Source organism: Podarcis melisellensis (genome assembly GCF_964234715.1).
Source record: "Podarcis melisellensis genome assembly, chromosome: 6".
Taxonomy (NCBI): Eukaryota; Metazoa; Chordata; class Lepidosauria; order Squamata; family Lacertidae; genus Podarcis; species Podarcis melisellensis.
Window position 1 is genome coordinate 96,085,023 of NC_138538.1, and position 25,037 is coordinate 96,110,059.

General features: G+C 40.4%; 1 protein-coding gene across 6 annotated transcripts in view; it reads right to left on the reverse strand.

Moving 5' to 3' along the window:
- Window positions 1–25,037, reverse strand: part of RABGAP1L (RAB GTPase activating protein 1 like) — a 157,660-nt gene that overhangs the window by 32,506 nt on the left and 100,117 nt on the right. For 3 of the 6 annotated variants that reach the window (XM_081915055.1, XM_081915057.1, XM_081915056.1), the window contains exon 20: window positions 17,097–17,225. In XM_081915055.1, the coding sequence (XP_081771181.1) occupies window positions 17,097–17,225 (129 nt within the window). Of the gene's footprint in view, window positions 1–9,531; window positions 10,263–11,386; window positions 11,614–17,096; window positions 17,226–21,414; window positions 21,973–25,037 lie in introns of those variants that run through there. The other 3 variants (XM_081915058.1, XM_081915061.1, XM_081915059.1) reach the window with 3 other exon arrangements.

The following is a 25,037-nucleotide window of genomic DNA, read 5'->3' on the forward strand; positions in this document are numbered from 1 at the left end:
GAATTTTTACTCTGACAAAATTGAGGATTCATCTCTGACAAAATCCTGCTCCTGGCCATGCAGAAGAAGGTAGTGCATGAGTCCAGCATTTCACTTGGGCTTACTGCAGATCACGTATGTAGCATTAAGCCATGGTTTGATGCTACATCTGAACACTGATAGTGTGTCAACAAATATTAAATTAACTTCTGGTGAGTCCAACAATAGCCTCAGCACAACTGCTCTTGGGGAGAGAAGGTCTTAATATTGCTCTTTCAAATGACTTTGTCAATTTCTTTCCAAAAAAAGAAATTCAGGATTTGCAATAATGTTCAGTTTTTACAAGATAAAACAGAAGGCAAAAGCCTCCCTTCCCTAGCTACCCAAGACAATCTTAATTCAGTATAATTCAGAGGCAAAAAATGCTTCAATTTGATCAGCCAGGAAGAAAGAGGGGCAGACCTAAGCAAATAAAGGTTTTTAAAACCCATATTCTTTTTCTTATATATCCTTGGCTTTTAAGACTCTGGCCACACACTTAAAATCCAGATCCTGAAGAACAGATGCAAAGCACATCAGACTGCCTTCTGTGCCCTCCTCAGCATGCTGATGTTTTGTGCACGGGGACACAGCAGATTCCTAACATGTTGCTAGGATACCTCTCAGCAAAGGCACTTCTTATATTCCCTGATGTTTTGCCACTACCCTTCTGTCAACAGAAGCAAGACGATAACAGAAAATACAGGGTAGTGTATAAACTGGTGTGTAAAGCATTGCCACTAAGGCAAAAGAAGATTCGAGAGTTTGCAGGGGCAGTGACAGAAACACTAAAGTTGGCTTTTGAGGGAACAGCAATAAGTAAAATTGCTGTTAATGGCTAGTGCATGAGGTGCATGGCAAGAATGAGCAGCAAAGCTTAGGCTCATGCACTCTCCTCCATCTTGGAAGCTTTGCTTTCAGATTTGGTTAACCAGTTTGTTGTGTCATAAAGCCCAAATAACTGCAGTTAACATTAACTATGGCTAGTTTCAAACAAGCCAACTTCAAAGCATGTTTGCTGAAGCTCACTTGCTGAAACAAATATAAGTTTATGTTAACCACTCCTCTGGGTCTAGCTAACATGCCACACAGTGGTTAACCAAAATTGAAAGCCAATGCTTCTGAAATTCTTCTCCCAGCCCTGTGGGAGGAGAAGGGAGGCTGTGTTCAAATCCATGGCTCACTGTGGCTTGTTTTTGCTCATGACATGTGAATGTGTTTACCATAACATAGAAATGAGTGTACATTTATCACTAGCCTATGTGTCCAAGCTTCAATTCCATGTTTAGCTCCATTACAGAGGTAGGAAAGTAGGTGGAGCTTTCATTCTGTAGTCTATTCGAAACAGGCAAACAAATGCTTCTATGCCAAATCAATATTAATTGGGGAACTTTCAAAAATCACAAATACAATATTTCAAATTGTCTTTTAGTTATAGAAAGCTCAGCTCAGATTCTATATAATTTTGCTCAGATTGGAATCTAACATAACAAATTATGGTCACATACAGCCCATAGTCTCATACTACAAGTTATTAACCAATTGGTTCCAATTAATAACCTGCTTTGCATAGAATACACTAATTAAATTAGAGTAAAAGAAATATAATATACCCTAATAGATTTATGTTTGAAAGAATGAATGTAGAAGTCAGATAGAGAAAATTATCCCATGTTTTTTTGGATACTTCTGTCGTCCTCCTGACAACACAGTAATATTGCTATTAGGTGTGAAGAGATATGTTGTCTCAGCACATTAGGCTCAAAGTTACAGATATAAAGATTCTGCTCAAGGCAGAGGAAAAAGCCAAAGTAAAATTTCAATGAGGGACAAGGGACCCATTTGTTTTTCTGTTAAAGTATAAGAAATCTAATCAAGGGAATCAACATACCAGACCTGACACAGCAGACAAGCCAAAACTGGAAATTTCTTACTATGAATTTTTCTTTACTGAAGTCTCCTGGAGGGCAATCCGAAGAACAATCCAAATGGGAAGATAATCCAAATAATGTATTCTATGTGAGGTGCTTAATCATACACAAAAGCCCTCAGAAGAAAGAAAGGGAAGGTCCACTGCAATTCTGGAAAAGTGACCGTTTTAAGGCCAACTTATCCATTAAAGGAGTACTGGGGAAGCTGCTTATTCATCACCTCCTCCCATGTTGCTCTGGCAATGTTTGAAGCAGACCTTAACTGCTTCAACAACCCCACCAAAGTGGTTCCTGCACCTGAATATTATCAGAGCAGAGTGGAAGGAGTGACCTCATAGAATCTTACAGCTGGAAGGGACTCAAGGGTCATCTAGCCCAACCCGCCTTTTATTGTATTTATTATTTTTATTGACACTGTCCACAAAGTTCCCATATCACAGGAGTGGTATGAGAAGACGTCAGAAGAAAATGGCTTCCAGACTGCCACAGTAATATAGGAATTGTTAATTACTCCGTGACAACAAAACAAGCAAAAACAATGCCGTCTTTGAAGTTCACTGCTGGATTGTGGCCTATCAATGACAAATAGCCATGATGGCTATGCTCTGCTTATGACTGTGGAACCACAGTGCTCTGGGGCTTGGATCCTGATGGGCCACTGAGAGAACAGGAGGCCAGACTAGTTGGGCTGATCCAGAAGGCTCTTCCTATGTTCTTAACTCCCATCAGCCTCAGTAAGCATGACCAATGGTTACAGATGATAAACAGTCCAACACTGTCTGGAAAGCTACAGGCTCATGTCACCGTGGTTCCATATGTAATTTTTAAAGATGACAATTTGCTTTGAGGAAAGTCTAGAATATTTCAAGCTCTAGCTTAGAGCAACTTTAATGCGGCTAAGAAACAATTCACACCTTCATGACCCAGCACAGCATGCTTAACTCGTAACCAAAATGAACAACAATTGCAGGGGTGCAGAGCACAGGGTTTCGTTGCCTTTGTCAGTTATCCTGTCTTCTGTTAGCCTTGGAGGACATCAGTGCCTAAGTTCTGTTTCCAGAAACGACATATAAAAGTTGGAAGGGCCAGTGAAACCAGTATAATCAGGCCATGATTCTCTTGACAGCAGAAGAAAAGAGAATAACAGCTACAATTACAATACTGAGTGGGTGGTGGCAAAGTTATCGTTTCAGAGCAGGAATGGGGAAACCCATGACTCTCCTGATGTTGTTGAATTAAAAGTCCAATCACCCCTGGCCATTGGCCATGCTGACTGGGAATTTGAGTCCATTATGTTTGTACAGTGGTACCTCGGGTTACATAGGCTTCAGGTTACAGACTCCACTAACCCAAAAATAGTACCTCGGGTTAAGAACGTTGCTTCGGGATGAGAACAGAAATCGTGCTCCGGCAGCAGCAGGACGCCCTATTAGCTAAAGTGGTGCTTCAGGTTAAGAACAGCTTCAGGTTAAGAACGGACTTCCGGAACGAATTAAGTACTTAACCTGAGGTACCACTGTATTTGAGTGTGTATACACACACACACACACCCCTCTCCAAATGCAAAGATTTTTAATTATGTTATTGCACATGCATTTCTTCTATTATCTTTTTCAAGTCATGCTACTGCCTCATACCCTAAAACTGGAATCGGCAATCAGATTACAGTGGTGATTATCCATGGTGGTCCCCCAGAGAAACAATTGCCAGGGAAAAGGAGTGTAATTTTCAGACATAATGTGCTTCGTTTTTGGTTGTAAATATTAGATTGTGAAATGCTTGCTTTTTGCTTTAAAGGTTCTAGGATGGTCAAAATTTCATAGGAAGGGGCTGTTTTGATCAGAAAGTTTTGTACAGAAAGTTGGCATTTGAGAGATTAATGTCTTCATAGGCTTACCGCCAAGAAATATAATTTGAATGTGCAACATTTATTGTCATAACACTAGGAGCACTGACTCTAAACCAATTTGCACAAAATTAGGACTCATCCACACTTTGTATGCCCCGGGAAAACCAGCAGTTTAATTCTGAACTGGAACAAAAGGGCAATTGGGTTTTCTGTGGATTGCCTTTTGTTCCAATTCAGCACTAAAGAATGTGTTTTCCAAAGGAAAGCCGTGGGGCAAAGGCAAAACCGCTCAGACCCATTACTAGAAAGCAAGGGAGAAGCAGGAAACCGTTCAGACCTGTGCTTTCTATGCACAGAACAAGCAGAAGAGTGGACAAGCCCTTAGCGTTTTTGCTCCTTAACAGGTAACAGTATACTTAGTAACCAGGGTATGAAAGGCACTATAAGTAAGTTTTGTTGTTTTTCCACGTGGAAAATGGCTTAAGAGAAGCTTACTACAATCATCTTTCTCAGCCCACTTCTTTCTTAATAAAATACTTCAAGTCCATTGTCATTCTTTCCAGGAATTAAGCTAATATATGCAAATCACAGCAATCAGTCGTACAGCATATTGTTCTTCATAATCCAAGTACTTTTACAAATATTATTCAGAAGCCACTAAATTATGTATTAGATTATGGATCAATTACCATGAAAAAATGCATCACAACTGCTTTGTTAACAGGGAACTTCTGCTTGCCATTGCCCAGTTAAGACACAATTGTTCTCAATTCTACAAGGCACTGGTGGGGCACAAGAGCACAGTGGAACTGAGTGTTCCCATCAACAACAGTTTCCATCACTGCCACCAACATTTCTGGATTATTAGCACTCCCAGAAAGAAATCACACAGGACTTCAGTTGGAGCCACAGTCTCTCTCCTTAAAAAAATTACAGCAGTGAAGGCTGTGTCTTGGCAGTGATCTCTTAGGGTATGCACCTATGATGGCAATTAGGAAACCACTTGCTGTAATGATTTATCATCTATTCCAGATGTAGTAGCTGATATGTAAGAGGACCTTTCCAGGGAAGGAGATATGTGGAGAGGTTGGCTCTGGGAGCTTTGAAAATATATTTGGCAGACTAAAAATAATCTGCTGTTTGTGATCCTAATGATGTTAAGGGACCCATATCTTACATGTTTGTTCATGGGAGGTAACCTCTGGGATCTTTAATCTGGAGATGATTCCATACTACAGAAGTTATTCCACTACATTAGTACCAATTTCGACTTGTCAATACTGTACAGTGGTACCTCAGGTTACATACGCTTCAGGTTACAGACTCCGCTAACCCAGAAATAGTGCTTCAAGTTAAGAACTTTGCTTCAGGATGAGAACAGAAATCATGCTACAGCGGCGCGGCGGCAGCAGGAGGCCCCATTAGGCAAAGTGGTGCTTCAGGTTAAGAACAGTTTCAGGTTAAGAACGGACCTCTGGAACGAATTAAGTACTTAACCCGAGGTACCACTGTACTGCTTACTTGGAAAAATTAGCAAGAACCAATAAATGGCAATATTAGTTATTTACACAGAATGGTGGACAGGGAGTAAAATGGCTTGGCAGCTGGAAGCACCTGTACAGAGATATTGGATAGCACAACCCAAACCCATATGACCTATACAATAAGCTTAAACAGTTAAACTTAGAGCAGGGGTTAGCAACCTTTTTCAGCCGTGGGCCGGTCCACTGTCCCTTAGACCATATGGTGGGCTGGACTATATTTTGAAAAGAAAAAGAAAATGAATGAATTCCTATGCCCCACAAATAACCCAGAGATGTATTTTAAATAAAAGGACACATTCTACTCATGTAGAAACCCGCTGATTCCTAGACCATCCGCAGGCTGGATTAAGAAGGCAATTGGGCCGCATCTGGTCCCCGGGCCTTAGTTTGCCTACCCCTGACTTAGAGAGTCAGAAGTGAAGAGTTTGCCCCGTATGAAGTTTAAGTGGGTGCTAGGAACCAGTTGAATTGCAGTGGAAGCCTAAATGCATCAGGGAAAGAGTCTGAATGCAGACAAGTGGGCTTTGCATGATGGGAGGGTTGAAAGGCAGAAAAACAGTAGGGAGAAGCAAGACACTAATAGCTACCTGAGAGCAAAAAGAAGTACCATATACTTGAGTATAAGCTGACATTTTCAGTACATTTTTTATGCTGAAAAAGTCCCCCTCGGCTTATACCCGAGTGAGGGGGGCGGTGGCAGTGGAGGGATGAGCGGCCCGAAAGGAGCCCTTTCTCGCTGCTGGTCCCGCCTCCGCCACCCACCTCTCGCAAGGGCAGACACAGGAGCCGCAGTTGGGAGAGGCACTGCACTGCTCCTCTCTCAACCGCGGCTCTACTGATGCCTCAGTTAATGTAATTTTATTGGTATCTATTTTTATTTTTGAAATTTACCCGTAGCTGCTGCATTTCCCACCCTAGGCTTATACTCAAGTCATTAAGTTTTCCCAGCACTCTACTCTTTGAATTGAGCAAGTTAAAACACACACATTGATGCTACAAAGTGTGTGAGGATGCATAGTAATTAGCCAATTTTAAACTTTTCACCCAATAACAAAACCCTGCAAATTGAGAATACAAAGCTTTACTAAGCAAAGCAGTTAACCACTGGAATCTTGGTTTCCTTTGCATTCATGAAAAAAGTAATATTTAAAGTCTCCCTAGTATTTAAAGTCACCTCCTATTTTGGTGGGAGGTGACATTTTCTTCAGTTTTTAACAGACGAGGGGATATAAGGGCACATCATGTTACATCACAGTAATAAAAAATGATTTCTATCTGGCATCATGCTAAAATTTCTAATGTGGTCATGGAAATCCCCAATTCAACTCTCACCTCAGCCACAAACTTAGTAGATGGTCTTAGATAAGCCTCTCTCTCCCTCTGCTCTGCCCCAGCCATTTTCAAAGCAAGGCTCTTTTACAGAGAAGACTGTAAAGGTTACTGCAATAGTATATGTCTAGAATTTCAACACCATATAAATGCTATTATCGCTACATCTACTTTTGATGAAGTAAACCTGCATGGATATAAACATTCTCTCCAAAACACAATAAAAAATCACAACTGCATAATGAAAATGTCAGATTGTATTCTTGCTTCTTCTTGTCTAATAAAGCTAGTATTTTTCCCTACGATTGCAAGTCCCTACATTATCTTGATTAATTGCATATTTTTATCACTATGATTATTATAATCACAAAATTGTAATCCTCTCTGTTAATAAGACTTTCCTAACACAGTCTTCCTCTTATTATTCAATTCTAATAGGGGGCAAAACACCCCTTGAGCAGGCATAGAACTTTGGATATGCATAAAGATTTCAATGTTAAGTTTGACTACTTGATCATTTCTATTTCAAAGCTATCTGTCATGCAATATAGCCTGATTGAGGATTCTGTCTAGGTTTGCCAGTATGCCCTGGTGGGAAGGAGAACAAATTTAGTCATTTCTCATTTGTTTATTTTATTTTGTCCTAGTCAGAACAGATCCAGCCTGCTGACTTGCCGCTATCATTTTAACATTATTACTGATGCTAAATCTCTGTCCTAAACGCCAGTCAGGCTGGCAAAAATTAACACACACACCCCTTTGCCCTTTATGTTGGAAGGGCTGTGGAAAGCTTGATTCATTTATTCATGTTCGGTGGGAATGCTCTTACGTTAAAAACTTTTGGAATAGAGTATTCTCCATTATATATGCAATTACAGGCCAACCCCTTTCTCCAAATCCTACCTTAGCCCTACAATCTTTGGACATAGACTTAGGTTCCATCCTGTGCCACAGTGAACTAGTAGGCTTCTTACTGACCGCAGCACGATTAGCGGTAGCTCAGCAATGGAAGAAACAAACTGAAGTACCCCTGAACATTTGGGAAAATAATATCTGGGATGTCTCAGGGTTTTGCCAGACACAGAAGAGCAATTAAAGGCATAACGAACAGAGATGCCTTCCAAGAAACGTGGCCCCCATTTTTAAATTTTGTTAATGGTCAAAATCAAGACCTGGTTATACCAACTACTCAATATTCTCAGTGGAGTAGTTAAATCAAGTAATATGTTTGAATGTTGAATGTGTAAGTGTAAGTGTATGTCTAGAGACAACGGATAAAACAAACCTCGTTAGCTGTACTGCTGGATAGGTGTTTAATTGCTATTGTATTTGTATTTGTTTAAAAACCAATAAAATTAGGAGATATATATATATATAAACACACACGCCTGTCCTAAAGCCAGGTAGAAAGAATTCATTACCTTCACTGGATCTTGGTGGCACTGCTTTAAATTCTTAAAGGACATTGGGGGAGGGGCTCTTATATGGCACATAATTTTCTCTCTTCCTTGACATCAGGATGTCTTTGTTGAGTAGGATATTTTACAATGATGACAATAGTAAAGGTGAATTGGGAGATAAATAGTCCTTGCTTGTAAAAGATGACAAGGGAATGAGAACAAGAATATCAGAGCAAAAACCTGGAGTGGTATTACATGTTTTCGGCTCTTCAGTTTGAAAGTTTGATATTGATATTTCAAGGATTTGTTTGTGTATAGCTGCCCAACTATTACTTTGTATGTTATATCCCAGCATAAGAATCTGAACAGTAAATGACATGCAAATATGATATTGCTCATTTGCTGGTACGGAAGCTAAGCTACAGCTACCACTCAGAAGCCAAAATAGATCCTACCAGCTAGTAGAATCTCTGTACACAGAGTTGCTATGTGAGCAACTAAAAAATCTGTTTTGGTTATGGTGATGCAGAAAAGCAAAAGACACAACACACAACCCCACAATGGTCTACCAATACTAGCTGGATGTTTTATTATTTTTACAAGGGTTTTGTTCAGTGTAAGTCATGATCTGTGGACCCATTTTAAGCATCGTAACATTGTATATTGTTTCATTAAGGAAGTATACCATCTATGTAAACGTATTAAAGCGATGCTGAAAATCAGTGGAATTATTTTTATTTTTTGCAGCAAGTAAAAGGTCTAACTTCTACCTCAGAGATTTAAAAATACTGTAGCTGATTCAGCAAGAAAGCTTCCTAAATGGAATGTACCTCAACTGCAGATTACACCGCTTAAACTTCTTTAAGCTTGTACTTTTGCAGATAGATAAAATGAGAATTAACATTCCCAATAATAAATCCACTCAGTTCTTGCATAAGCAGCACAATAGCCACTCTGGACTTACTTCCATGAAAACTTAAGTATCACATATGCATATTTCTTTTCTCCCCCAAACCCACTTTTCCCATGAAACTTAACTCCTTGGTTCCCATTGTCAAACAAAACAAACTATATCACACACGTTCCCTTCCATCTCTCTTTCATAAACATAAATAAAATTAAGTTGAAGAGGATCCTTTCTTGTGCAAATTAAGTTCACTAGTCCTACAGGTTAAGCAAGGCCAGACCAGCTGTAGGCTGCCTTGAGGCATCAGCAGAATCCCTTTTAGTGTAACAACACCAGGGATGAGCAGTGTGATAAGAATCCATGGTTGTCCGACTAAAATAGACATTTGACAGTGTGAGAGGTTTTTAGCACAGTACTATTCAAGAACCTTGTCAAGTCAATGAGGTCTAAGGGAGAAAGAGCAAGTAGAGTCATTTCCCTACTACAGACATTGAAGAAAAAAATGGTACCGAAGAAAAAAAATAGAAGAGTATTTCACAATCTAGACACCTACCACATATTTGGGTTTGCTGACTGCAACCAGGCTGGCCAGAAAGTCTTCATCACATAGCTTGCTAAAAACATGGGAGTCGTAGGCCACCACAATAGAAATTTCTTCCATCATTTTGTCAGCACACTCTGTTAGCAGTGCCAGCAACAGGTTCAGTATCCAACGACAAAGAATTAGCTCAGCTGTGTGTCGATTGTCCACACCCACTTGAAGAGACTAAGTGGGTGGAGTGTCACAGAAGGAACAAAAAGGCAAAGAAACACAGCAGCCAGCCCCAGCGCCTGTCTGTTGCTTTCCTCTGGGAATCTTCCTTATTTTTGCAGGAAATGTATAGGTGTAACACCTGTTCATATGCTCAGATAATAATACAGTCATTCGCTAAGGTCAGTAATAAAAAAGTCTTTTTTTCCAGTAATTAAAGTCCAAATGAAGCAGGGGTAAATCCGAAAACTTCAGTTCATAACAGAGTTCTCTCTTGTGTTTCCCCACAACTTCTTGTTCTTTAAATGTAATATTTCACCATAGTAAAAAGATTCTTTTTAGTGGAGGAGGACAGATTTCACAAGACGACTTGCTTTATGCTTATTCCACAGATTCCCACGGAAGGAGTGAACAGCATTCTGCCACTCTTGGAATTTTCCAGAGTCTCTTATCAGATACCTGAGGAAATAGTGTTTTTTCTTTGGCAGGTTTGGTCTGGTGTAGGGTCTGCTTTTGTTTCTTTTTGAATTATTCTGACATAAAACAGAAATATAGGGCCTCATCAGCCTTTTATAATGCTGCATTGAAACAATCTTATATACCTGTTAAGATCACAGCGACAAGTTTTCACTGTTAGTCAGAGCGTAAGATCATACCTCAAAAGGATAAAATCTCATCTACATGGCCTTCATTCACAAGAAAATGTATGCCTTTGTTCAACAAAACAGTAGAGTACAGAAACAGAAGAGCACAGAAAGAAAATCCTCCTTGCAGACAGTGTCCAGTCCTTCCCTAGTTTTTAACAGCAGAAGGACTTTGTAGTTTCAGACCAGTAAGTTTATCAAAAATATGTAAAGGGGGGGGGGGAAATGCACCAAAATCTGAAACATCTGAGAATTTTCAACTATAGTTTTACCAATACATGCAAAACTCGATGCCTACCCTCCAAATCACAGCAAGCTGTTAATCAAAAAGCAATATTCTTACATTAAGAACAGAAAGGAGAAAACATCAAAGGACCCATTCCTGATTGACTTGCTGCATATTTTGCCCTGTTCTATAGCATTTTCTTCCAGTGCTAAGGACAGATATATATCTGACATTTATCATGAATGAGAGTACATTTTCGTCACCACAAAAGTCATATGGTATTTCCTGGTCCAAACTGCTGCAACTTTGTCACATGTTTTTTCTTCTTCTGCCAAATAAAACCAAAGAAAACTGCTCGTCATTTCATCCTGTTTTCCTCAGGGGTCCCTCTCAAAAATTACATGTATATCTCAAGAGCAACAGGTGTTGTTTGCTATTAAACAGGGAAGCTGGAACACAGCTGTAGCATGGCGGATAAAAAACATTTCCGCTTTAATAAAGGAGGAGTAAAAACCACTTGTTATTGCTAGGAAACAGTACAGAATTTTAATAGGCTTAAGGCAGGCAAAATGCAAAGAAATCCTCTTAAGAAATCCGTAAGAGCTACTGGTCACATTTAACCCACTAAGTGCAATGAAAAACCTATGTATCCTATTTGAAGCTTGTAACAATGTAGTTCTGTGATACTGAAGCTGGGTTAATCTTAACTTGTTTTCCCAGGGAAGTAGTTCAGATCTAAGCAGTAAACAAACCATTCTTTTTGGATTCCAGTGAACCTAATTCCTACCTGAGCTTCTAAAACTTGCACTTTGTTTTCCTAAGCAAGCTACTAGGTCCAGGGAACCTCTTCAAAGCAAGCATTTCTCCCTTCAGCTTTGCTTCAACTTCCTGGTAGAAAATGCTTGCTAGAAGTGAAAGCTGCCTGCCTTTGTAGTTTCACCACCACAATGACTCAGCTTGGGAGTATGATAACGTGTGTGGCACAAGGCAGGCGGACAAAGACACCTGTTGTAGGAGGAGGTAAGAAATGGAACGTCCCCTGATCCAAGGTTCCCTTCCAGGAAGGAATGAAATTACAACAATCATCACATGCATTACAACTACATACACTCCTTTCTTAAAATTCTGCGGCAGAATCAAAGAAGGGGGTGAGGAATGCAAGATCTCCACCCACAAAAGCAACCTTAAAAACATGTCAATAGTATCCAGGTAACTTTGATGGCAAAAATATTGGGAGTCAGATTTTTTTATATCCCACCCTATCCTTTCAGTGTGGCAGCACCTACACTTTGGAACTGCCTGCCTATGGATATCTAGCAGAAGTCTTCACTGTATTCTTTTCAACACTTGCTAAAAACATTTTTGGTTAGACAAGTCTACCCAAGCGGTGTGAATTTTAATCTGTTTTTAGCATTTTAACTTTTTGTATGGTTTCAAGTATTGTATTTTTTAATTTATAACTTGTCTTCTTTTTGTAAACCACTTTTCAAGCATCATAGTATGTCCCTTTCTATTCTTAAGAAATGACAATAGCCGCAACATTCATTTCCTCTACTATACTTAATTAACAAAAATGCATCCACTAGCTCCCTCTTTTAGCTTGCTACCCTGGCTTCCTAGAAGACAAATCAGGAGACAGGAGTCACTCCACTCTCTGCTTCCCTTTACTCTTAATGAGTTGCTTGGCAGGGAAGGTAAAGAGAAACCTCCAAGCATACTTGGGAGGTAGTCTCTGAAATTCTCTCATGCAACATTTTAACAAACTGGAAATAGAGGACTTATTCTTTGTAAACAGTTTATTTTCCAGGAAAGCCACATTTGATTCCAGGTGCAGACAACCCATCTGCAAAGATCCTTTTAGAAATTTCAAACGATTTCTGCAGAATAGTTTTCTGAGACCACAGTGACTAATCCAACGGCTACTGCTTTAACATTTCACAATGACGCTACTGCAGAAGTAATGACGGAAGTGGTTTTACACCCTTTATTCTAGATTGCAGTTATGGTTCTAAACAGAAACACTAGTTATAAATTTTCATGCACACATATGCACACACTCTACACTAGACTGTAAGATTTTAACTCACTGTTAACAAGGCATTTTGTGTTGAGGTAAAACTAAAGAAGATCAGACCACTGGTCCAGCTTGTTCAGAATCCTGTTCTAAGAGTACCACCAATCAGACAATTAAAGGGAAATGGAAACTTAGTGAGAAATCTACTCTCCTTTCAACTGGCTAAAAGGTCGGCGAGTGAAAATATAGTGTATAACCCAAGTGGAAAATAGGGTAGATAGTTGCAGAATTTAAAAGGATAAAGGGATGTGGGGTTTGAAACTTGTAGAGCTGGATCTGAAGTTGAAACACTGGTCACAGAGCACTTTAGCAGCAGAAGCCAAGAGATGACTGTGAAGAGACTCAAAATCTGAACAGAGGGTAAAAATGGACAACGTGTTGACTTCATTAGGGTAACAGTTTAGAAAAGCCATAGTCATATGTGTTTCTCTCCATTTTAAATTTGTTACTTATGAGTAACTGTAGCATTATTTATCTCTAAAATCATTTTCTCTAACTGCTCGCTTTACTAAAAAAAAGGCCTATTTGTTCAGGAAAAATTTGGTCTGAGGTAGGACTGCCAGGGCAGGAACATCCTGACCTGACAGTCCTACCTCGGACCAAATTTTCTTACCTGAGATTTCACTGCCCCAAACTGAGACCCTGGGGGCAGCCCCCAGTGATGTTGCAGGGAAGCCCCAATGATGTCATTAAGTATAACACTTTAAGTATTAACTGCAGTCCCTAAGAGAATGTCATTCAAATAAAGAACCCAAGTCCAACAAATGAGCAACTATATCACTCGTTAGAAATTAAGATGGAAACCAAAGCTAAAGTAGGTATTTCTAGGCTTGTTGTGAACTGCTCTTGACAACAGCCAATGTTAATGAAACAATTGCCACGCCGTGCTGTATGCATCTCACCAATGCCTATCCATTATACAATTTGTTACTCTTTAACATGCCACAAAACATTCTTGCTTGTTCAGAAACAAAGAAAAGCCATTTAAGAGTTTGTAGCAACATATAACATTAACTTCAACACACAAGATCACCTGTGCAGGTCTACCTGTCTGGCATACAAGGCAATCTGGCAGAAGTGGGGACACTGGCACAAAGTGAAGATTACCTTTTCCAGGCTCTGCTTTAAACAGAAACACACACAAACACACACAAACACACACACACACACACACACAAACACACAAACACACACTTTATTCCACAAGCTCTGTATTTAAGCCATGAGATGCAATGGGAGTTTTAGTCCACCAAAGTAAAAATTGCAAGGATCCTCCTTTCCAAACTTCTCCTTTACACACCAACATGGTTAATTCCCCATTTAAGACACAGAGAGGGGTGGGGAAGCCAGAAATGCCACTGGGCTAGCAGAAGCCCCTTCTGGGAATCAATATCGTTCTGTCTTCAATTCAGATTTTAGTTTAGAAAACTAAACACATTCCCCCTCCCTTTCATCACTCCATTCTTTCCCATATCCAAAGCGATTTCTCATGACAATTCCTAGCATTCCCAACTGGATTAATGCAAGAGGGAGCAGGCAGGGGAGCTGCCCTGGAAGTGGAAGGGGGAAATGCTGGAATGGAACTGGGAACTTTCTAAATCAGTATTTTCGATCAAACAAGTCTCCAATCTGCTTCAAATGAAAATGGAAAATACTTCCTCTAGTCCAGGCTCCACATGTTTCTCAGCACCCCAGTCTGCCATTGTAAAATTCTGTCACCCCCTTGGACTCATCTGAGAAGAACAAAAGACCATCCAGGAGTTGCTGTGGGCAGTGGAGGCAGCATGGTTCAGACCCCCCCCCTCCTCCTCCTGTGTTCTGATCACTTCTTCAGCCCTACGCCTCATGCCAGGTGCACATGCGCACTCACAGCCCCCCCCTCCAATTATTTTTCTTCCTCTGCACTCCCTCCCACCACTGAGCCCTGGAGACTAAGGTTAACTGGGAGAGGTGGGAAATCAGACCCCCCACCCACCCCATGAGAGTATATGCAAGGCAGCCAGCCTCCTGGTGGAATAAATCTTGTAAGCTGCATGTACTTTTTTTTAAAGGAGACTCAAGCCCTCCCATCACCAAGGGCATGAGATCTGGGATCCAGCGCTAAAGACCAGATCTCATGCCACCTGAGCCACGCCCAACAATGCCCACTGTGGCTCCCATGCAACTGGTCATTATTGGCATATCACTTATGAACCTGAGGATTCCAGAGAGTCATCATGAGTTATAGCCAATTATACACATCCTCCATGATTTTTTTTCTAATCCCTTTTTAAATACATCAAAGCTAGAGCCTCGTCATGTTTTGTGGCAGAGAATTCCATAAATTAGTTATATACTGTGTGTCCTGAATCTTTTACCAAATAGCTTCTTTAAATGACACTGAGTTCAAGGATTATAGCAAAGACAGATTTCCTCCCTAATTTCTCCCTAACAAAACTCTCCATAATAAAATATCATTTCATAAACTTCTATCATGATTCCCCTTGGTCTGTTTTATTTTTTAAATAAAAAGAACAACATATTGCCTTTCCTCAGAGAACAATTGGGTACTTATTCAAACCGCCGACCATGCGATCAGCAAGCCCTAGGCACTGAGGTTTTACCCACAGCGGCACCCGCGTCCCCTCCATCTGGTGTAGATGAAGTTAAATAAAAACATAAAGGCAGTGCTTTCAAAACTGTCAAGTATAAACTGGACTTTACATCTTTCCTGGAGATGGATGTGGGGAGCTATTAGCCTCCTAAAACATCTCTTATCCTGGGAATGAAACCATGCTCCTCACTGCCTCCTGCTGCAGTCTGCTAGCATAGTGTGATCTGACATGTTTTTAATTTGGGAAGAACTTTAGATGCATAGTTGCCACTTACGATATTGCCGTAAGAGCGGTCAAGAGAAGGAAGAAGCAGTTGTGACACTGACATCATTTGCAGGAAAGGGGGAAATCACAGCACAGGGTACATGATCAGTTTCCCCAAACAACTCAAGACAAACTACCAATTATTTTTTGTTTTGTTTTTTTACAAAATGCAGCCACTAAGGCTATGATCTGAGGTGGAGGAAGAGGAGCAGCTTTTTAATCTATTCTCCTAATACAATTATGCTTCCACATGATCTCTCTAAGGAATTGGATTCACATAAGGAACAATGTTTTCCCTGGATTGCCGAGCTGCAGGGGGGTGGCTGCAGGAACTAAGGATAGGGTAAGCAAAATGTTAAAATTCAGCTACAGTGGTACCTCGGGTTAAGAACTTAATGCATTCTGGAGGTCCATTCTTAGCCTGAGGTACCACTTTAGCTAATGGGGCTTCTTCCCATTGCCACACGATTTCTGTTCTCATCTTGAAGCAAATTCTTAAGCCGAGGTGCTATTTCTGGGTTAGCGGAGTCCGTAACCTGAAGCGTCTGTAACCTGAGGTACCACTGTATTCTGTAGTACTTTGCCAATTGCCTGAGCTCTGGCAGTGTTTCTGGTAAATGGTTTAAATCTTTCTTATTGGTCTTGAATCACTACACATTTAAAAAAATGTGAAAGCTGATAACCTTAACCAAAAAAGTGAACACAGAAACAAAATGGTGTCAAGAAAGTATAAAAATCTCAAATACAGTACAAACAGTGTCAATCCAGCCACACCCACCAGCCAAAGGAGCAGCTGCAACAAGCTTTGCTTTTTAGTTTTATTATTACATTTATACACCACCGATCCAACCAAGTTATCTGGGGATCTGAATTAACCAATTAACTAATGAGAGAAAATAAATGAGACAAATCTATCCATTTAAATGTTGTATCCCATAATAATCAGTACTCTCTGATAAGAGTGTCCTCACACTGACCTCCAACAAGTTAAAAGAGAAAGTGTGCCAGTAACCCCCCTTCCTGTTGAATGCTCTTCTCCAGGAAACACCTGGGTATAATCTGTAAACATACCCGGACTGTTCTTTGCAGTCAATGTTATACAGCTGCCATTATCTATGGGCTTATGTATAACTGAAAGTTTTTCAATGAAATTACAATTAAGTTACAGATCCAGATTTCTCAATTATAACCGGCTGTATTATTCAAAGTTCATTGGGGCAGCAGCCGTGGGGAAAATACAGACTATAGAAAAATAATGACCCAACCTAGATTAGGGCTGCCATAAGGCAGGCGCCCGTTTGTCCTGGATCTTTGGCAAATAAACTGTAAAAAGCTCAACAACTCTGAGGTTTGGCTAAAGAAAGCTCAACAATTTCGGTGGTTTCCTAAAATACAGCTCAACAACTTCCGGGGTGTCCTGGTTTTTACTTTTTGAAATGTGGCAACCCTGAAGATGTTTAGCTTTATCATTAAAAAAATCTCTGCCATGGATCTTTGATCCAACTGCTAATTCCACTGCAGGGGCCTAATTTTACCTTATTTACAGACAAAATGATAGCCCTTACCTTTACATTGCAAGCCTGTTCCATAAGCCTTCTAGCGTTCTCTTCAGCTCTGTACCTCTTGGGCAGCTGTACCCTAAAGAACTTCAAAGCTCCTTCAAAATCAGCTTGCAGAAGATCCTCCTTGGAGGTCTGCAATGAAACACATTGGAGAAGTGGTGTAAGCACAGAAGACAGTCACACTGGGGTTGTACTCATCATCTATTGAATACATTTAACGGCCTATTGCATTGATGTAAACACAAATCCCTATTTTTTGGGGGGGAATCTCTTTCTGGGAAGTCAAAAGCATATTTTTAGATATTGCAAACAGATTGATGTGAGTGTCAATATAGAAATTTGCAAAATACTTATAAATAAATAAATAATACATATGCCAAGAAACACACACCAGCTATAATCAACAACATTCTCTCAATATTAAAGTATTAGTTAGTTGTGCTAAAAACAACACACAGGCTCTTAGCTTTGAGAAGACTTAATTTAAGATAAAGCTCAGCCTCCAAATTTGAAAAAGCTTTTAATGTCACCGAGTATCCAGAGCAAATTTCAATTAATCTAGGATAATCAGAAAGTAATTCCAGATCAGAAAGTACAACATGTAGGAAGCCATGAGCAATAGCACATTTTGAGACAGTACGAACTGAAACAGAAATGCAACCCACTGTATCTCAAACAGCTATGAGAGAAAGAAAGAGGAGTCCTCTGATAGAACCATTTGTCACTACTAGAGTAACAGTGATCATCTTGTCTTGCCCAGTTGCTTTATGAACACAGAAGGAACAAGCCCCAATATCCCCAAACCTCATGAATGTGTGCTGCTAAATAAATTTGGCAAGAGAATTACAGATGGGGTAATGGAAGACAGCTCCCTAATTTGTTTTCAATGATAAATCATGATTTCTTTCCATACTGCCTTCTTAAATCTGCTGACTGCAGCTCTGATTACAAAGAAAGGCAACATAAACAGTAGTGATACTTTAGCTGCCCTATTTCAGCTCAGAAAGCAGCTCTCAAACAAAAAAAGACAAATAACCAACTAGATTTTGCCTTGCCTGTGATTAGGCACCGAATTCAATGGGATAATTCCTGTTGCCTCAGACTTGCATATTCTTTTCCCAGCCTTGTGGTTCTTACCTTTGCTTTCCATTTCTCAATCAACCACAGTTTGCTTGGTTCAGATTAAATAGCAAACTATGGTTGTTGTTGGTGGTGGTGTTTTAAAAAAAGGAAGAAAAAGTAGGAATCACATGATACTCAGAAGCACATGATACTCAGACTCCTCAGGGTTTGGTCACATAATGCCAACCTGTGGTTTAGCGTGATGTGCAGGCAGGTTGTAATTGCAACGTCTTAAATTTTCTGGCTTTTTTTTCTTAAATAGAGTTGTTAATAATGATGTATATGAATGTTAGAGAGAATGGGCCTATATCAGTTAAGACATCCATGGAATTATGTTGAGCAGCAGCAAAATTAGCCTGAAGTGTGTAATATTTGAATGTTCTTTCTCCCTCTCTCTTTTAGGAACACTAGAAAATCTCTGGTATGTATTTAAAAAGCAACAATATCAGGCTGTGGGTATAGTGGTAAAAACCTACAATATTCAGGATATATTTTCGTGCACAACACCAACTTTGTGGCTCTCTTAGTGGGAAGTGTATGGCGATAGAATTGGGGGGGGAGAGAAGAAATTACTCCTCCTCACCCCATGTAGAAAACCTAAATTAAATGACTGGACTGCCAGACTGAACATTTACAGGGATCCCTGGAACTGGCTGGTAGTGATGGGGTAGCACAAGTTTTCAACTGAGCCCAAAATCCCATTTAAAAGTCCTAGAAGTGCCTGGCATGATACTTCATAATTTGTATGTGAAAAACATAAACTTTGGAGCATGTAAAATACTGGAGATGTGATACTGAGATAGCAGGTTTCATGTATATCTGACTGTATTGCTTCAAGATTACAGTTTTTTTCAGCTGATCAGGGAAGTCACAGGTGAGCCACCACAAAATCTTTTATATGCAATCTATTTTTTGAGAATGACAAGGAATCTACTGGTGGAATTATATGGTTGATAAGGGGAGGATCTTTAACTATTACTTTTCACAGAAATTTAGTAGTTATAGGATGAGTGCAGGAGACACCGGAAACTCACTAAATGGGGGAGGGGGTAGCAATAGCCCAGCAATTCCTGCGCACTGTACTGGAATCAATGCTATTCAAGGATTGTGAAATGGACACCAAAATGACAGAACAACATAAGCAAGTGCAAAGCGATACAGACTGGGACAAAACCCCTAGATTCACAATTGCTTTAATGGGCTCTAAAATAATGGTTAAATGCTTCAGAAAGATGGTGTGACAGTGGAAAGCTGACTGAAAGCATCAACGCAGAGGACTGAAAGAGTGAGAGGGAGATAGGACCAGAGGACAGGAACTATTGGAAAAAGGACTAAAAGAGAACAACATAGCATGCACCCATGGCATGACTGCATCTAGAATACGGTGTCCAGCTCTAGTTGCCCCATTTCCAAAATGCATCACAGAACTGGGAAAAGTCCAAAGGAAACCCAAATGATAAATGTTAGGGTACCTTCCCTATGAGGAGAAAATATAGAGGTTGGTGATTAGAACGTGCACAAGGTGGAATATGACAGATGTTTACAAAATTACGGATGGTGCCCAAAGGTTGTAATCCAACAAAATTTATTGATGTCTCTAATAGGAAAATAGAACATAGATGGAATGATGGCTGCTAGCTTAAGTGGCTTTAAAAAAAATACAGGACAATTTCCCCTTATCTTTCTGCAGCTCTTCATTATGATAGCTCAATGGAATCACCATGTCCAGAGGCAACATCCCTCAAATCGACCTGAATGGGAGATACTGTGGACCAACTGTAGAAGGCCCTGCTTGTGAGCTTCTAGAGGCTCCTGGTGGCCGCTGTTGGAAACTGAACAGTAGCCTAGACAAGCCTCTGGCTGACAGTCTGGTTTTACATTCTTATGAAGATAATTGAGGTTCTTCCCCTAGATTTACAAGGTTGTTGAATCAAACCAAGAAATGCAAGATCAAATCTCACATTTTAAATGCTGACGAAGTTTGTGAAGGGAAGCTGTTGAGGTAAACAAAACATTCCAGGTTCCACCCACAGGTGATGGTATCTGATCTGCTGAATTTTTATTCGTATACATTATTATTATTATTATTTTTGTAGACAACTAAGTTGTAGCTAGTAATGTGTGTCCTTTTTCAACCTGGTATACATCATATTGACAGTACTTGTGGCAAAACAGATTCTTAAACATTTTCAGGACAGACAAAGCAGCAGAGGTGTTCTTCTATTTTGCAACAGCATCAGAGTAACAGAAATTATTGCATGAAATAATGAAATTTTGAAACCAATGAAAGTCTTAGGCATCAGATGGATTATAAACCAGACAATTAAAAATCGCAGTACCATCAAGTCCTGGATATACATACTGAGAGTCAAAAACAGAGAGCTTATGGGTTTTGTTTTGGCTTGATTATTTTTTAATATACTGTGAAAATGATTTAATGTCATTTGGGCAGTGTATAAAGTAAACTGATGAAATAGATACTTGTGGTGCTAAGAATTAATATCTAGATGAACTAAAATAATTTTAGGGATAAGTTTGGATCAATCAAACCTGTACAATTTGCCTGTCATTTGCAGTTCTGAAGGTTGTATGTTTTAACTTCAGGTTACATAGACATAGTTAATTTGTTCTAATTGTTAAGAGAACACTCTTTAATAATTTCAGATCAAAAATTTCAACTTATCTCTTCTTACCAGCCCTATTCTCATAATCAATGACACAAACATTTGATTTGCACTATTACTGCTTACCAAGAACGTAGAAAAGATAGTTTGCACCTTAGTAATATGGCAGAATAGATCATGCTGATGCTAATAATGATGCTGATAACATCTGCAAATTGCAAAGGCCAACAGCTAGTACAATGAATTTGATGAGGTTTAAAAATAATGGTAATAATAATAATATCAAGTCTTAAACATTTGAGGGTGCTAGAAAATCCACTGGAAAATCAGATTCAACTGTGACAACATTGGCAAGAAGAAGGGAGGCAATTTTCGACTCAAAAGGTAATCTAAGCCATTTCCCCAGCCCGGTGTCTATAAGGAAGATGACCAAGAGTCATTATGTCCTAAATGCACTGCATAAAATAGGGTTACCCTCATGCAACCACCCATGAAATGGATCATTTGAGACAGCTGAGTGTTAATAAGAATGGCAGGTTTGCTATGCGTCTATTTCTAGAAAACCAGAATCTCACCGCAAGAAGCCGGGGAACAAATAGGCGATGCCCCATTCCCAGAAGTTCCAGCACTCGACAGGCATACTCATTCACAAGCTTGCTTCTTTCATCATGTATATCCTGGGACTTTCTGATGGGTGGTGCAAGCTTGGGAGCTGGGGTTGGGCAAGGCACCCCTTCTTCCATCAGCAAAAAACAGCAAGTATCCAGAGTGAGAAGCACTGTTCCCTTAAGCCACAGTTTCACACAGTGGTTATTATCGGAGCCAGCTTTAGGTCTCCGAAAGACCAATACATTTACTGTCTACACCAGGGACTTTCAGGTACAGACTCAAAAAACAGAAAACATCTTTGCTAAAAAGCACAGAAGAAGCTGGCAATTCAAAAAAGACAAAAACTTAAGAGATGGATCTAAAAATGTCTGAAAACGGGAAATGGCAGAGAATGATGCAGAAAAAAGGCTGCGATGGCCCAGCCTGCCTGTGAATGTGTGTAAGAGCAGACAGGAGCAGCAGCAAGAGCAAAAAGCTCAGGCCAGTTGTAAAGCTGCAAAGAGAAAAAGGATGAGCTCATTGCAATCCTAGATTCGTGACAAGCGTGTCTAAGCTGCTGCTGCCGCCTCTCACTGTGAATCAGTAATGAAGGGGTAGAAAAGGAGGGGGAAGGGAGAGGCGGAGGTAGGTGAATGAGCATGCAGAGGGTGTCTCAGAGGAGAATGCTGTAATAAGAAGCCAATAGTGAGCTCTTGGACAGATGAGCTCCCCTCCCAATCCACCTTCCGTCTACATTAGTCTGACAGCTACCCAAGCCTGCAGACACATTGTAGTCTCAGTGTCTCTTGCTTGGAAGAAGTCAGACTGATAGCCACCCAAAATACTGGCATCAATAAATATCTGCTTTCAAATAAAGATTCGATCCTGCCTAGGCATACCAAAGCGGAGGGAGAGGAAGGGAGGGGAGACCCATCAGTCCCGCCCAGATTGCTGTACGAATGCAAGACCAATGGAAGAACAAAACAGCTGGGCGCTACTGATGCATGATCATCTGAAATGGTATAGACTGTATTCTCTGTACAGCACTAAGTTACAGCTTCCATGGTGGAAAAGCTTCAGAGCAGCTGTGTGTGGGGAAATGGAGAACTGCTCTAAAAACATAAAATAAACCTACTGGGTAAAAGGAACAATACTGATTGGAAAATGTGATGTAGCAAAACTGTTGCATACTTAACTTCAAAGGATAGTTTCATTATATATGCAAATATTATTAGTATATGGGACATTTAACCCACGTTTCACAATACTGATTTTTTTTCCTGAAATTGCTAAACATTCAGATGTAAATCTAATCTAACAAATTTAAAGTGCCAGATTATTTAGACTTCATTTTCTTTTCTTCATTGTAGATAATCTGTTGTCTATAAAGACATTATATTTGTAGTCACCTTGTTTTTAACAACATCTGTATTTCACATTAAAAAGCCTATGGCCTGTCGATAACCCATGAGCCACATATTACATGCCCATATTGCCATGTCACAGATTTCAATGTGGCTGGGATAAAATCAGATGTCTCTGTCTCCTAAACAAAGTTTCTGCTTGATTTGCTTATATTAGCCATGACCCAGACACACACAGTCACCACAACCATGTGTTCCATAATTTACCAAGAATTCACCTCAATAAGGGGAATGCTGGATTCTGCATATGAAACTGGTTTTATGTATATTCTGGGTGGTGAGTGGACTTTTTTAATTTAAAAAAACCACCCCTCCAAACAGCCCTGCCCCAATTTGGGGGGAAAAGATACACCACCATCATGTGACTAAAGAAGAACATCTAAAACAAAGGTTTATCAACAAGGAGAAATTATTTAGTTAAAGTATATTACATTCCAGCATATCGCCGAAGACAAACATAGATGAAGACTGGTGATTTTCTGGAATGGAGCAGAAATTATCTTATCAAAGAGTGATTACAAAAAGCAGTATGGGTATAGCACAAGATCAGATAACCATAAACACCTACATGCAACAACTCTTCAGAAAACAGTGTTGTGGATTTGCTGATTATTGTAAATGATTTTTTCACTATAGTTCTGTCTAACTTTACCATATAATTCTTGATTCCATTCCTAAGCTTCATGCCATTGCTAATAGGATAAAATCACAACAATTCTACTTATATCAAGGCAGCAGGCAGGTCTGTTCTTTCCCCTAGCTTACTGTTCAGCAAAACCCCAGACTTAAAGGATTAAAATGTAAAGACTCTGAACATAAACTTGCCCTATGTGATTAAGATGCCGTTCTATTTCTTGTTAACCCTGAAACTTCATTAAAATAATAACCCGCCCTTCACCCTAAGATTGCAGGCCAGGCTGCAACCATTAAAACACAATGTTAAAAACAGTTTAAAACCACTGTGAATAAAGATCCTCTCATCCATGACGTGATTACGGATGAGAATGCCGATCTGGCCTGCATCAGTGAGACCTGGGTGGATGAGCAGGGTGGAGTTGGTCTCACCCAGATGTGCCCACCTCGGTACTCAGTGCAGCATCAGGCAAGACTTGAGGGTCGGGTAGGGAGAATTGCTGTGGTCTATAGAGATATTCTCTCTCTCTCTCCTTGTCCAGTCCAGGGCGGGAAGGAATCTAGAGTGTGTGCTCCTGGTGTTGAGCAATCGGGACAGATTAGGGATTCTGCTGGTTTACCACCCGTCTTGCTGCCCAGCAGTCTCCCTGCCTAAGCTGACAGAGCTGGTCCTGGAGGCAGTGCTGAAGACTCCCAGACTGTTGGTTCTGGGGGGCTTCAACATCCATGCTGGCTGTGGGGTGGCTCAGGACTTCATGGCTGCTATGATGACCATGGGGCTGTCCCAACATGTCAATGGCCCAACACACGTGGCAAGCCACACTCTGGACCTTATTTTCTCAACTGCGCAGGAAGAGGGTAATCTGAGGGATATTGACATCAGTCTCTTATCATGGTGAGATCACTTCCTGATGACATTTAGGCTTTCAGCACCTTTTCCCCTCCTCGGAGGCAGGGGACCTATTAGGATGGTCTGCCCTCAGAGACTGATGGAGTCAATGGGCTTCCAGACAGCTCTGGGGGATTTCCCACCCGATAGGACTGGTGCTCCTGTTGAAACACTGTCTGACCCTCTGGAACAACCGAATGGCTCGGGGCAGTGACACGATCACTTCTATGTGCCCTCTTTCACTTTGTGGAGCCCATTTGGCTCCCTGGTATACTGGAATATGAGTGGAGGAAAAATCCAGTTTAATGCAATTGAACACTTGAGGGCTCATCATCAAGTCTACTTAGTGGCAGTGAAGGCTGAAAAGAAGGACTACTTTGCTTCCTCCATTGCATCCTCATTGTGCCATCCAGCAGAGCTTTTCTGGGAATGTGGAGGCCTGTTACAGTCTGGCCCGAAGGAGGTGGCAGAACTAACAGCAGCTCACTGTTACTTGTTTGAAAAGCATTTTGAGGATAAAATTGCTTGCATTCATTGGGATCTTGCCTCCGCTGTTACAGCAGATGAATCTCAAGGGGTGTCTAGAGCACAGTCTAGACCTGTTGTGTTGTACGAGTTTCAGTTGGTAAGCCTCAATAATGCAGACAAGAGAATGCCCACTCTT